Below are 16017 nucleotides of genomic sequence, written 5' to 3'. Positions count from 1 at the left end.
TGATTTAAGATTAAAATTGGTTTTTGATGATTGACCATTTTGGATACTGTGTATTCTAAAATTGCCATTCAGCTATCCATGTGGAGAAGTAGCCTAATGGTTAGTGTGATAGTCTAAGAACCAGAGGATGCCAGTTCAAATCCCATTGTAGCTCTTTGTTATTTTTTGCTGTGTTTTAAATGATCATTTTAATCATCATAATGTAAACTTCCCTTTGAGAAGTAATCATACTGTTGTAATCTTCACTAAATGTTCAGTACTCTTTTTATGTAAACCGCCTAGAAATGTTGGTGATGGCGGTATAAAAGAATAAAGTTATTATTATTATTAAATTGTGAGCTCTCTAGGGACAGAAAATTAGCTACCTTTTGACTTCTCTTACTCCCTCCAGTGGAGAACTGATCAATCAGTGCACCTTTCTGTAACCTGGGCGTATCAAGGACCAAATTCAAATATGGACATCCATCCATATATATTAGTCCCACCTAAAATGTGTCCAGACCACTCCCTCTTGACGTACGGGCATGTTGCAGCTTTAGATGTCCATAACCTGGCTTTATAAAATTGGAATTTGGATATCCATACATTCTGGATATCTAAATGTCAGTTTTTAGATATGCAAAACACAAATAGAGCCTGTATGATAACCACTAGTGTCCCTTTCAATCCCATACATTCATTAGAAAAAAAAGCCAAACAAAGTATGTCTGAATATAAGATTAATATATTTAATTTTTCTTGTTTGTAAAACAAGAAGTTAATGATATCTATATATATTTATATATATATAATTTATATATATTTTGTATATCTATACATACTATATACAGATAATAAAAAAGTTTGCTCTGTAATGGATTGGAATGAAACTTGTTTTCATAATGGAGAACTAATGAAAATAAATTCACAGTTTTCTGCAGGAAATCCACAATAAAAGAAGTTGATCCTGCTCTTGGTCCGATTCCATTTGGCTGCTCCAGACTCTGCTCTATCAGAGGCTTCTTGAGAGTCAGTTCTTGGGTATTCAGGTGATTTTAAGTCAGCTTTGACTTCTGTAAGAAAGTTCCTCCACTTATGATGATGGTGTTCACAGTGTGTTAAGCTCATGGGCCTGGTCCTTTTGTACTACTGTGCCTTGAATATATTAAATGCACATAGTACATTTACTAATGTTCATAAAAATGGTGATAAAAATGCATAACAACAGATGTACTGCAAATGTGTTTGTCATAGAAAACTACAAAGAACTGTCACTATTAATTATGTTAATCATATTGTTATAGCCACAGTATGCCAGAAATAAGTTATGATCCTGAAAAATGAAATAAGGGTGAAACATCCTCTCTGAAAAGTGCAATCTTTATGAGTCTAATTCCTTTTGTTTGATTTGTACAGACATAAGGCATTTTCCCATAATATATTCTTCCGTGATACTGAGATAGAGACGCTGTCCCCATCTAGACAAGATGTGGGGGGAGTACATGGTACACTGAAGCCTCAGTTAAGACATTCAGCTTCATTAAATGTAGAAATTAGATTGCAAGGTGCGTCAGTGAAATGATTGAAAGCAGTTTGGAACTGTTTCATGATATATCTGAACCTGGAAGGGAATGATGAATAACTCATCTCTAGGCAATTAATCTAGTGGAATTTCTCTGAGGCAGAGTTATTTTGGTCCACTGTTACAGAGGAAAAAAAAAAAAAAGGACACAAATCCAGATGACAGAATGTTGGAAATGTCGGGCTTTATGGATTGAGTAGTATATTTTTATTTCTCTGACTTTTCTGTGTTGCCATATAAGTAAAATTAGCGATGATGTTTCTTTTCTTCCCATTTAGCTGGTTTTTTAAGGCCATGATATTAATTTTAACAGGACTATTGAATAAGAGAGAAATAATCTCTCCTCTCACCAAGGGCAAGTAGTCCCATAAAATTTTATGATAACTATACAGACTTTTAATTGACATAATCATATTGATAGTAATGCATTCTTTATTCTTAATAGCTTGCCCTAATGTTCCTGCATCTTGCCTTGGAATGTGGAATCCAATCAGAGTTTCAGCAGATCGGTCTTGCCAACCCTTGTCTGTTTTTAATCTATTCACCTTGCACTCAAAATGTAAAAAACAGGTAGACTAATTTCCTTTAGAAATTAAATTCTTAGCTTAACAAACTAAGTAACATAAGAAATAAAAGCACAGATTAATGAGTTTAGAGTGCAGATGAATTCATTCATTGACCTGATATGAACTGGAAAAACAAAATAACATTTTAAAGATGTAAACATGAGCTCCCTATGTGCAGAAGAGACCTGAATGGAATTAACACTGGGAACAAGTTACATTTTCCGGGCCAAGGCTGTTGATAGAAGGCCATAGCAGAGCATGCAGTGGTAGCCCCAAACCCCCAAATATAGCTAACTTGAGGATTCAGTTAATCTTTGACTTCTACAAACACTTATGCCAAAGAGAAATCATTTCTTTCATCTTGGAAAGCCCATTGGTTATCCATCCCTTTCAGATATAGACTGTCACTACACCTACATTATGTAAGAACCACTGACATACAAATTTAGCATAGAACTTTAGTAAATTTACTTATTCATCAGTGTCTTTATAGAGCGAGTGAATGTGCTCATAACAGTTGCTACTGTCGCTGACTGCCGTGCAAGCTGTTCAACAGTTCGATGTTGACTCGGTGTTCTAGTTGTTGACTCTTCTGCTGCCCTCAGTAAGAAAGTATAGTTTCGTACCACCTCCTCCACCTTATCCAGAAGCTCTTGACGCTGAGATTCAGAACGCACAATATATACCAGTCTCACAAATGTTTCAATTAGACTACATAGCACTTGGAAACTCCCTTTAATTGCCGAGAGCATGTTAGTTGGACTTTTATCAACTGCTGCCACTCTTCGGCAAGAGGCTCTAAACTCTTTGAACTTAAGAGCTAGTTCTTGCTTGTATCCTGCCAGTTGAGAAATGTACGGTTTAGAGTCACAGGGTTCAGTACTTACTACGCACTGTCTTAGGATTGTCAAAAGTTCACTAGTATCTAACTGCACTGCAAGGAACCCATCTGGTAATGTATAGACATGACCTCGAAGTGCATTGATTTTAGCCAGGCTTCCCTCAAAAGTGGAGGTTCTTAAATCTATCTCCTGGGTTTGGCTGTCTTCAGAACTGCTACAGGCTGTGGCATCTAATACCTGAAGAGTCCTGCTCATGACAGGAACCACCTGATTGTCTAGTTTCATACCAGGAAGAATCTGCATAGGAATGGAATAAGAGAGCTCATCCTTTTCACTTGTGTCATCAGCTACATCGCATTTCCTGTAATAAAAACAATAACGGATTGAACAACATTTTTCATTATCCTTTTCTTCATCTTCTAGGTCAGTCAGGCATGGGTATATTTCTTCTTGAACACAGAGCGCATTGATAGACTTTTGACCCTTTTTTTCTTCTTCTATTTGAGCATAGGAAGAATCACCTATCCCTGAGGCTTCTATCACAGTACTCTTCAGTGAAGAGGTGTGGGTGACATGGTCATCCTCTTTCTTTACAGTTTTTAGCTTAGCTGGATAAATGTTCTGGTAGATGTCAGAAGAAAGGGATACACCATCACTCTTGTCTATTTCACTTACACTATAGCGACGTATCAGTTTTTTATATTGTGGTGCCCTCATGCATTCTCCATGGGAGGTACATGTTGTTAGACATGATACACTGTTCTCAGGCTCTGACCGATGGTCCCTTGATTCTAAACTAGTTGATCTTATCCGCCTACCCTTTGATGGACTACTAACGCTTAAAAGCTTAGAGGCTTCTGCTTGCTGCTGGGCAAATGTAGTTTTCGGTCTCCCTCGTTTCTCTGCCTCTTGAACCGGCAATTGATTTGACTGCATCATCATCCCTCTGCAGATGCGCTTACAATCACAGCTTCGTCTCTGCTCACGGGACATTCCTGGAACCTTCTGTACAGGGCTACTTCTTACTTGGCAGGCACAGCGTCCAGGCAGTGAAGGGTGAAGATATTCTTTGGACTGAAGATCAGCCTTGGTCTTCGGCTTCAGCAGCTCCTCCAGGAACTCCATCTCATACTGCTTAACCTTTTGCAGCTGCATTTGCCTCTCGTCTGTTTCCTTCTTAGCTCGTGTAGGGAAAGTAGCAGAAAATAGGTTTTTCAATTTGAAGGGAGCTTTCTGAGGCTTGCTTTTAGGAAGAGCTTCACTTTCTTGCTGAACTTGATCTGGTACATTTTCTGGGTTCTTACAGGCCAGTGTACCAGGCTGCAATGTGCCTTCTGTTTTGGGCCCTGGTTGGATTGGACTCTTTGAATTATCATTTGTGTTCTTTGCAGCAGCACTGTTTGTAGATGTAGAAAGTAAGCATTTATTCTCAGCATTTACGCTTTTGGCCACACTTCCCTGTTGAATTTTGCTTCCCTGGACTGAAGAAATAGCATTTTGTTTTTGCAAAGCATGGTTTGTGTCTCCACTTGCTTTTTGACCGGGTTCACTACTTACAGAATTTCCTGCTCCATCTTTTCTCATTTTTTGCTGGTATTTCTTGGCTGAACAGACTTTGGCATGAAGCCTTTCATCATCCGTTGGGGAGAGATGGAAAACCTCAGCTCTGCTACTCTGAGCCTCTGTCTCACTCAGAGGCATTTCACTTTGCTGTTGGCAGCTGCATATGCTATCTACAATTGGTTGACTTCCTTTAGATTTTAAATGTTTTGTACTAGAAGAGGCACAGTCCTTTGCTACATTTAAATGCCGTTCTTCTTTGGGGGTGACTGCCACAGTTGCTAGCCGCAGAGCCATGGTGCTGTCATTAACATGCTGATGAGAAGCTGACAGGTCAGCCGATTTTCCATTGCTTTTAGAATCATGGTGGAGTTTAGGACTCACCTTGATCCCCTGTGGTAATCTGCCTCTAAGGTTTTGCATGAGGTCCGTACTCAATTCAGCAGCGGTGTGTAGTGATGTTTCAAAGGCAGGCTTAGCTTGGGTAGACTCTTTGCATTCAGAATTTGGCACCAACTTCACTTTGTTCCTTTGCTTGCTGAGGTGGGGTGAGATCATTGACTGTACATCCAATGCGTAGCTTTGCTCAACAGTTGGTTCTTGTTTGCTCTTGCCAACAGCAGGGCTGGAACTCTGCTTGGAAATAACTGGTTTGATGGCAGCATTTGACTGTGGGCATCCAACGGGATACGGTGAGGTGAGAATAGCTTGAGCAGAACAAGCCTGAATTCTGAAAGGAAGATCTTTCCTTGTGAGGATATTTTCTTTGTTGATGTGCTGAGCAAGAAAGTACGCTGCATTCTGGTGCTGTTTCATAGCCGTAACCATCTCAGAGACGTCAGTCAGCTCAGATGAATTAGTTTCATGGCCAGAGTCCAAAGAAGATTCAGGGGTTATGGCAGCTAGGACAATCAGACCTGAAACACACAGCAAAAACGAAAGAAAGCAGTTCTTATGAGATTCATTCCTTTTTCTTATAATTTTACCTGAAGTATAGGTCCCCCTAGTAAGTGGAAACTTCACCCAAGCTCCACCCCTTGATTGCCCCAGTATTACTTGAAAAATGCTGAGGCAGTCTGTTGGGAGTTTTAATGCCACCATCTGGATAATGCTTCAAGTTTCAAGTTTATTAGGTTTTTATATACCGCCTATCAAGGTTATCTAAGCGGTTTTACAATCAGGTACTCAAGCATTTTCCCTATCTGTCCCGGTGGGCTCACAATCTATCTAACGTACCTGGGGCTATGGAGGATTAAGTGACTTGCCCAGGATCACAAGGAGCAGCGCTGGATTTGAACCCACAACCCCAGGGTGCTGAGGCTGTAGCTCCAACCACTGCACCACACACTCCTCCAATGCTATAGATATTTGGCTATGGACCAGATCTGGGTAGGAGCTACTTTTTTGCAGATAAGCCCCACGGAATATTGTTCCCATTATTTTTTCCTGGACCGTATTTGAGTTGCCTTCATCTACAACTCTACTATGTAACTTGGAGCCTCTTCTATCAAACTGCGCTAGCAGTTTTTAGCACAGAGAGCCATGCTGAATGGCCCGCACTGCTCCCAACGCTCATAGGAACTCTATGAGCGTCGGGAGCAGCGTGGGTCATTCAGTGCAGCTCACCGTGCTACAAACTGCTAGCGCAGTTTGATAGAAGAGGCCCTTACTGTCAGTCAAAAGCAGATATTCCTGATCATTCACTTGGTGTTAAGAAATGGAAGTTACTACAGTAGTCAGTAAATAATTCAGCTATGTCTTTAACTAAGGACGGTTAATCATGTCCTTGGTTATGCTGTAATGTTATAGTTCTGGTTATTAGAATAAGTTCAGTGAACAGAATACTAACAAGAATGACTAAAAAGATCAACATTTATGCTGTTTTCTCTTACAGGCCATCAAATATTAAGCCACAAAAATGAGTGTGTGTGGAAGGTATAGCTACAGGATACAAATGAACTCTTGGCTCATCTGTATTCTGTAGCTAAATTTTATACATAATTGTTTACCTGTCTAGGGTTACCATATGGCTCCAGAAAGAGGAGAATGGATTGAGACATCCGGGTTTTACTTCCATTGCTTCAACCCTATCTGGCCTGCTTACTTCCATTGCTTTCAGTGGAATTAAAACCCGGATGTCAACCCTACTTGTTCCCATATGTGGAAATAAGTGAAAAACTGTGAAAATAAGACCCATTTTCTGTGGTGATGGTGCAGTGTAAATAACCCTGATAGCCTGCTTCAGAGGCCGCACAAAGTATCTCCCAGGGTGTCTATTATCTCTCAGTTTTCCCTGCTCAACCCTGACCCAGGGGCATAAATGCCTAAAACACCCATCCTCCCCAGGAAGCTCTGACAAGTAAATTAAAAAAACAACAACTAAGAATCAATCCTACCACTCCCAGAACTCATCCTCTCAGACCCCAACTCATCCAGAGTCTGGGGGGGGGGAGTGATAAGAGTAAGAGCAATACTTACTCACGCCAGCTGCCTCTGCCAAAATAGCACTGTCTTACCTCTAATGGTAGTCTCACGGTACTGCTGCTAAAGATCAACCAGTGGCACTGTTTTCTCTAAGCTGAGTAGGAGTCCTCCAAATGCATAGCTGCCAGTGTGTGTGTGTGTGTGTGTGGGGGGGGGGGTAGTGCTTCAACATTCTGTTTTTAAGCTCTAGCGACAGACAGGCTTTCTACAGTCCTGCAGAGCTTGCCTGTCCCTCACTATTGAAAGTGTGATAGTGAAACAGCACTCTCCCCTGGCAGGACTGTAGCTAGAGGAGTTTTGCTCAGCTTAGAGCAGGGGTGTCAAAGTCCCTCCTCAAGGGCCGCAATCCAGTTGGGTTTTCAGGATTTTTCCAATGAATATGTATGAAATCTATTACCATACAATGAAAGCAGTGAATGCAAATGGATCTCATGCATATTCATTGGGGAAATCCTGAAAACCCGACTGGATTGCAGCCCTCGAGGAGGGACTTTGACACCCCTGGCTTAGAGGGAACAGTGGCCAGTGATACCAGAAGACTACTGCTAGGGGATAGGCAGCATGATTTTAAAAGAGGCAGACACTGAGAAAGGAGCAAATAAGAAGTGCCTCCAAACCCCTTGAGCGAGTCAAGGCCCAGAGGGAAGAAAATATCTGTAGAACAAGCTCTCAGATTTTTTTTAAATTTAAGGATTAGGGCTTCAAGGGGAGGGAGGGCGGCGGGATTTCTCCATGTTTTTATGGTTCCAATTATGAAACAAAACCAGATTGCAGCTTTAATGTTTGCCCAGCACATCAACAAAGAAAATATCCTCATAAAGCATGATCTTCCTTTCAGAATTCAGGCTTTCTCTGTTTAAGCATCGAGGCTAGAAAAGAAAGGGGGAATGTAGCACACTAGTACACCTGCCCTATACTGATGCTGGGGAAGGGGTGATTGGGTGGCTGCTGGCCCACCAGGGATTGCATGCTCCAAGGGAATCCAGAGAAGCCTCTGATGCAATATCCACTACCACAATGCAGCTTTGAAAAAAAAATATATATATATAAAAAATTACACTTTCAGAGGTATAGTTATTATTATTTTGCAAATTCAGGCCTGTGAAACCTTTTTCACATGCTTGCTTTCACTATTGGCATTTTTGAGCTGCCTTGCATATTTTCCCATTACATGGAAATTTTAAATAAACTTTTACGTGACATGGACATCAACATGAAAGTTTAATGTGAAATGTCCTGTTGCCAAGACTTCACAAAACAGTATTTAGCTTGAAAAATAACACAAAATGACTGAAATTTGATATTTTTTAGAATTTTCAGGCTTTTTGAACTAGTTTTCATTTGAAGCACACTTTAGTACATGAGAGCCAAAGTCTGATATCAAGGCACTGACCTTCCAGCATACCTAAAATGACAGGAACCAACAAAATACCTGTTGTCTGTTGTGGCTGAGGATGAGGACAATCTTCTGATGCAGCCAGTGCTTCCAGGGCCTGCAAGGTAGACACCAAGGCATCGTCTAACTCCTGGGCATGGTCCCTGACTGTTCGTGTTTGCACACTGTCTATAAGTGTCACAGGAATTTCATCATAAAGAATCCCACAGAGGTGCCTATTCTGCTCCTGGTTCTTTGCAGCTCTGCGTTTTGAGTCATCCTCATCTGAGCTATCCCGAAAACCAGGAGGTGGGGCTGCAATGGCAGGAAGTAAGGCAGTGCTTTCGTCTTCTTCCTCATCACTCTCCGGAGGAGGAAGAGACATCAAGTCAACAATATTTTCACGGGAGCTGCAGGCATTGGCACATTTCCTAGAGGCTATTCTACTTTTAATTTTAGCTTTGCAAGAGTCGCAGTAAAAATGCATGACCTCGGCTTTCATGTGGTGGTCCATGGTATAAGCTCTTGCCCGGTTGTTATATTTGTTGCACTCAAGACCATCTGGATCATACTCATTGGATGTATTATTGCAGCCTGGTTTTGAACTTTTGGAAGTTGGGTCTGACTTTGTCCTAGGCCTGGTTTCCTCAAAGAAAATTAGGTTTTCATTGATGTCTGTCCTGTTTTCCCGCTCCTTCCTTTGCTCCCGCATGTGCAGATAGCAAAAGCTGACGAGCTCGGAATCTGCAGGTGTTGAATCATCTCGCTGTCCGGCATCCCCTGAGCTGGGAGCTGTGTTGGTCGAATGTCCTGCTTCTTTCTTTCCGGCCTGTCCCACTGTAGGGGGTCGGTTAACATTGTGCAAGTTGATGTAATCTATAATTTTTAAAAGAATAGTGATGGAATGAGTGGAAACCATATTATGTAGGCATTTCATCCCCCCTTAAGTATACATTTTCGAAGTCAAGTTAGAAAGTTGGAACCGTGTTCAGACTATCAAACACCAAATCTCCTTTTCTTAACCAAACTTAGGTGTCTAAGGGCCTTTTTACTAAGTAGTGGTAAGCACAAACGTGTGCTTAACACCACTTAAAAATGATGCTAGCAGGCCGCACTCTGCAGCCATGTGTTAACTGTGGGCTAGGCATGTTCCACCTATGTGCTAAAAAATACATTTTATTTTTAGCATGGGGGTATGTTTGAGGGCAGAGAGTAGGATTAGCGCAGGAGCTGATACCACCTATAAAATAGATTATGGTAAGGGGTCACATACTAATGGCCACATGCTAATTTTGAAAGTAGTGAACAGCCATCAAATTGCAGCCTTTTAGAGCCACTCTATAAAGTGGCCTCAGTGTGTCCTTTAAAAATGGTGCAGACCACTTTTTAGCACAGCTTTGTAAAAGGGCCCCTAAGTTTTCAGCTGGAAATTCACCTAAAATTTAAGATCATCAGAGTTATGGTCCTAGTAAATTTTCTCAGAGGTCAATTTAGGATTCTGACCCTCAAAGTTAGTCTCTTTGTATTTATGAAAATCATAAACTCAAGTGTACATAGGGAACTTGTTTTTTCCTCAAACACTATGAAAGCAGTATTTAAAAGCACTCATTCAGTCATCAGCGTGTGCCCAGTTTCAAATTTCTAACCCTGGAGTTCCTATATACAGTTTATCATATTTTAAAATGATAAATGATCTGGAGAGGCATCCACTTGGCATGTGCTTTTGATTTGGAAAATTTTATGCATGCAAAGAATAAACACTAAATTAAATTTACTGTACATGCATAAAACTTTCCCAACTCCTGGTGTTAGGGACAGACTGGAGGATACAAGGCAGGGAGATATAGGTCAGGCAGAGGGACAGTGCCAGAGAGACTCTACCAGAACTGGACAGGGTAGTGTAGCTCCCTATTATTCCCTTGCTGGAAATGCTGAGCAGAATCTCTGTAAGCTCCATGCAGATCGCCAATAGGAAATGGCTGCCGTGAGCGATCTGCACGGGGCAGGAGCATAGGAAGATCACTCCTGCCCCGAAAGCCTGCTAGACCACCAGGTAAGGCCAGGATGCCAGGGGGAAGGCGGGAGGGAGGCGGGGGTGGATCAGAACCAGACAAGAAGATATTTGCGGTTTTTCTCCATTCGCGGTCTGGCTCTGCCCCTATCTCCCGCGAATACCGAGGGGGAAGTGTATACCACTTGGCGGCTTGATGCCCTAGGAAATCTGTCTGGAAGCATAGGCCCGGCAAGCTATACTGATTTTTAAATTATGCCACTCATGGAACCCCTTCTGAATGGCCTGCTTCAACTGCAACCACTTATTTGCTTGAGACTTTGAGATACCGAATGATTGTTGCAGTTGTGAAAAATCAAGCATTTTTGAACCACCAAGAAGCCGGACTCTGCATACAATGCAACACCACAGAAACAGTGATGCATGTCACCTAATATTGTGCAAAATATAAAGATAGCAGATGTAAATTTGAAAAAACAGAGAAATAGCAATCATTACTTTACAAATTAACAAATAAACCCTCCTCCTTTTATGAAGCTGCATTAGGGTTTTTTATTGCTGGGCGTGGCAGTAAAAGCTTCAGCAGTCATAGAATTCCTATGAGGGTCGGAGCTAATATCACCGCAGCTGGTGATTAAAAAAGCCTAATGCAGCTTCATAAAACAGGGCCAAAAATGGAAAAAAAGATAATACCATTTTATTGGACTAATACATTTTTCAATTAGATTTCAAGAGGCCAAAACCTCTTTTTTCAGGTCAATAAAGTATACTGCTGTTACAGTATCCTGTCCTGACCTGAGGAAGGGGGTTTTGATCTCTGAATTAGTAAAAAATGTATTCAAATTAGTCCAATAAAAGGATCACCTTATTTCCATTTTCTATTTATAAATATTTATCCATGCAGCTACAATACTATTTTATCCTAAAGGAAAAAAATAATAGAAACAATTTTTCTACCTTTGTCTTCTCTGGTTTCTGCTTTCCTCATCTTCTTGTCACTCTCTTCCTTTTATCCACTGCCTGCCCTCTCTCTGCCCCTTCTATATGGCATCTTCTCTCCTTCTATGCCCCTTCCAGAAATTGTCTATCTCTCCCTTCCATCTCTCCCTCCACCCCCATTAGTCTGGCATCCATCTTTTTCCTTTCCCTCTCCTCCCCCTATGGTCTGGCATCTCTCTCCTCTCTTTACTCTCCCACAACGCCATGCTCTGGCATTTCATTCTCTCCTTGCCTTTCCTTTCCTTCCCTCTCTACACCTCACCCCCATTGTCTAAGATTTCACTCTTTCCCTTCAGTTTCTTTTCTTCCCTCGTCTTCCTTCTCAATTTATTTTCTGCATCTGTCTAGATTAAATTCTTTCTGGCCTTTAAACTTTTAGTTCAGTCGTTACTTCTAAGTCTTCTCGACTATTATAACATTGTCTACTTGACATGTACAAAGAAAGAGATGGCTAAGCTTAGACTGATTCAGAATATGGGGGTCAAATTAATTTACGGTCTAAAGAAATATGATCATGTGACTCCTTTCTATCATGAGTTGCATTGGCTTCCAGTGGAGACACGCGTTTTGTTTAAGCTGGGTTGTCTTTGTTACAAAGTTGCGTACGATATTGCTCCAATCTATGCGACCGATAGATTCCTCATAGCATTCCATAAACATATTCTTGATGATAAGGGGGAATTCATCAAGATAAGTTACAGTTTAGTTATATGAAGTATAGAATTGATGAGGACAAATATATTGTTAATTTGGACACTAAAGGGCTCATAATCGAAACAGAAATACATCTAAAAACCCATGCAAATTGGCGCTTGGATGACCTAAAAGACAGGTCATCAAAGTGCCGATAATCGAAATGGATTTTTAGATGTATCCAGAGACTTTTTAGGCCTCTGAATCCCACTGTACTCCCTGAGCTGAAAGGGGCATTTTTGAAGGAGTGGTTAGGGCAGGATGAGGGCCGACTTAGACTTAGTCGTACTGCAGGGATAATTAAAAGTTTTGCGAGGCTGCCTGGACGGACTTATACATTGTGACTTAGGCAATCTAAAAATAGGTCTAAGTGCTCAGAAGGTATCCAAAGTGACTAGGGAACCACTGCAGGGACAAAGTACAGAACCTCACACACTCCCCTAGTGATCATTGACTCCCCTTTGCCGCCATAAAAATCAGAATAAAAACATACATACCTGCCTCCAGAACATCAGCACCTGGCATAGGAAAGCCTAGTAGAGCTGCACAGAGATGGCTTAAGTCGTCTGGGGGGTGGGCTAGTGAACCATAGAGAGGAGGACCCAGGCCCATAAACTACTCTAACCACTACATTTATGGTGGAAAATGTGAGTCTACCAAAGAAAACCCCAAACCCTACTGTACTGCCATATAGATGCCACATGCAGCCATAACGGCTATTTGGGTTGTAGACAGGTGGGTATAGTAGGTTTTGGGGTTATTTGGGGACTCACCATGACCTGCACGGGAGTTGTGGTGTTTATGTGGCACCCTTTTTGTGAAGTTCACAGCAGTGCCCTGTAAGGTACCCCACTACTTTGTTGCCATGTTTGGGTGGCCAGCCCATCACTATACTGGCCCCTCCCACATCCAAAAGGTCCTGTTCTAGGTGTTTGGGACTTGGACGATTTTATGGATGAGAATGTAGTATAAAGATAGATGTACTAGCGGTCTGGACAATCAAACAGCTGGACGTAGAAGTAGATGATTTTCCCAAAAAACTTTTGAATGTATTTTTCAAGAATGGACTTTGTTTGTACGCTGCTGACTTTGGGCGACTAGTGCCCAGGCCTAAAATGGACTTAGACATTTGTTTTGATTATGCCCCTCTAAGTACATGGGTTGGGTTTTTTTTTTTTCCCACAATGGGGCTCATTTTCAAAAAAGAAAAATGTCCAAAAAGTGGCATAAAGGGGCAGATGGAAGTTTTTCTCGCCAAACCCTTCCAATTCCCTATTTTTGAAACCTATTTTCTAGACAGATATCTATGCTGTTCGTCTGTAGTTTGTCTAAATCTGAAGGGGGCATGTTAGAGGAATGGAGTAGGTGAGGCTACAGTGGGATTATGACTTGGAAATTTTTCTGCCATAATCAAACATTTAAGAATACGTCTAGGGCAGAGTTTGGACGTTTGGGGCTAGACCTGTTTTAATAACGGATAATTGCCAAAGAAGGGCCCAAACTGACTAGATGACAACTAGAGGGATGTAAGCATGGCTCCCCCAGTGGTCACTGACCCCACTCTCTCCTCCAAAGATATAAATGAAACAGTACATAACTGCCTGTATGACAAGTTCAGATGCCATGGCCAGTCCTACTACAGCAGCAGGCAGGTCTCTGGAGTAGCCTGATGGTCAGTATAGTGGACTGCAGAGATGGAGACCCAGGGCCATATCCACTTTAACTACTACACTTGTGGTGGGCTATGTGAGCTCACCAAAATCCTACTGTACAACCCTAAGGGTGACAACCGCAGGTATAAGGGCTATTGGTCTGGTGTACAGTTAGGTCCAGTAGGTTTTGAAGGGTTCTCCATACACCATAAAGGGATTATGGTGAGATGTGTACCTGGGTCTTTTTATGTGAAGTTCACTGCAGTGCCCCCTAGGGTGCTCCACTGCTGGGATTTCTCTGTGGCTAGTCTACTAAAAATACTGGCCCCTCCTACATCCTAATGCTTGTTTTGAGCGTTTTTCTTTTGGATGTGTTTTTTCTGAAAATGATTCAAAAAGATAGGTGCACTGAGGACAAATATTCTGAAAAATAACCATTTTTGAAAGAAAAAGATAGACTTTTATTGTTCTGAAAATGATCATGTTTGCTACTGGATTTTTACGCATTTTCTGCAAAATGTCCCAATTCAAATTTGGACACCATATTGAAAATGATCCTCCAAATGGACGAATGATAAGATGTAGCCCAAAAGCTCATATGAATGTATGATTTAATATGTATTGATGTAGAGTAAAAAGTTTGATTTTTGAAATGCCCTGTCTGAAACTCAACTTCATTGTTGATTGGTAGAATAGGGTTGAGTAACAGGGGAGCAACCTTACTATTTTTGTACTCAGTTATGAGAAATGTCACTGCACACAATCTAAGGGTGAGAGAACAACCAACTAAGAATGCAAAAACTGGCATTCTTTGTAAGCAGAGTCGACTATCGTTGTGTGCTCACTGACATATTAGTATGAGGGATTTAAATGCAGATGTGCTGCCCAGTTTTCCTCTTGGAGTGGGGCATCAATGTCTTTTATGTTACATACTGGGAAGGACACAAATATATAATATAAACATACGTGCAGCATCTGATGCCTCAGTTTAGTTCAGTAAATAAATAATATTGCTTTTAAGGGCTCCTTTTACGAAGCTACGTTAGCAGCTTTAGCGCGCGCGACTTTTAATCATGCACTAACCCCTGCACTAGCCAAAAAACTACTGCCTGCTCAAGAGGAAGCGGTAGCGGCTAGTGCGGCCGGCGGTTTAGCACGCGCTATTACGTGCATTAAACCGCTAACGCAGCTTCATAAAAGGAGCCCTAAGTACAGCCAATATGTGTGATGAACGAATATTAATGTGCTGTAAAGTTTCCAAAATGGGATGCGTATAGAAATGAGCTAAATAAAACACTCAGATGGGATAGTAACAGATACCCACTTGATTAGCTTTCCATTATTTTCAGATATCACAGTTTATGTGCCACAAGTTCACTGATTTTGTCTCACTGCTGGAATTTTTGTGTTTTGGTGTCTAAATTTTCAGGACATATCAAGGAAGGCATGAAAATTCAGCTAAACTTGCAGGGATCCCAAAGTCCCTCCTTGAGGGCCGCAATCCAGTCGGGTTTTCAGGATTTCCCCAATGAATATGCATTGAAAGCAGTGCATGCACATAGATCTCATGCATATTCATTGGGGAAATCCTGAAAACCCGACTGGATTGCGGCCCTCAAGGGGGGACTTTGAGACCCCTGAAGGTATTTTTATTTTGATCCATTCACCTGTATAATTTTGAGTTCTGCTCACCTACAGCTACATGTAGATTATCATGCTGGGCAAGGGGATGGTTGTGTGTTTATTCCCCCCTCTTCTTAGCATAGATAAGTTATTCCTGATTCATACTATTCTTTTCATTGTGCACCTCTCTTCCTACTTCCTGCTCCATCTGTATTGTGACAGTCAAAGTATATTCATATATGTTCATAGACACAGAAAAGAGCTTATTATTTTAGGCAGAACTTCTTGTTCTAGTAGTTTTTCCTTTAAACTTACCTAAGTGCTCCAATTTATAAAGAGGAGAGCCAGATTTTTCTTCACCACATCTTAATGCTTACATTTTTTTTCTGTTAATAGCATAACTGCAATACTACATGATTGGCAAACCTGCCAAGTCTCCCAATGCTGGGTTAGAGATACACACTTCCTTCCATTGTCTTTAATTTTGTGAATGGAGAGCAAAGAGGTCAGCAGAGCCTCCAGAAAAAGGAGGACGGACTGAGAGGAATGGAAGTACAACCCAGATGTCTCAGTCTATCCTCTTTACTTCTATTGCTTTTAATGGAAGTAAAATCTGGATGTCTCAATCCGTCTTCCTTTTTCTGGAGTCAT

The 16017-nt window shown here is 41.3% G+C and overlaps 1 protein-coding gene across 4 annotated transcripts in view; it reads right to left on the bottom strand.

The window, feature by feature from the left end:
• Window positions 1-821: 821 nt before the first annotated feature.
• FRMPD3 (FERM and PDZ domain containing 3) overlaps window positions 822-16017 on the bottom strand; it is a 496827-nt gene continuing 481631 nt past the window's right edge. For all 4 annotated transcript variants that reach the window (XM_033945378.1, XM_033945380.1, XM_033945379.1 and 1 more), the window contains 2 exons: window positions 8446-9264; window positions 822-5446 (listed from right to left, as the gene is read on the bottom strand). In XM_033945378.1, the coding sequence (XP_033801269.1) occupies window positions 2595-5446; window positions 8446-9264 (3671 nt within the window). In that variant the 3' untranslated portion in view covers window positions 822-2594. The remainder of the gene's footprint in view (window positions 5447-8445; window positions 9265-16017) is intronic.

Source organism: Geotrypetes seraphini, chromosome 5 (genome assembly GCF_902459505.1).
Source record: "Geotrypetes seraphini chromosome 5, aGeoSer1.1, whole genome shotgun sequence".
NCBI lineage: Eukaryota > Metazoa > Chordata > Amphibia > Gymnophiona > Dermophiidae > Geotrypetes > Geotrypetes seraphini.
This window is presented reverse-complemented; position numbering and strand designations above follow the sequence as displayed.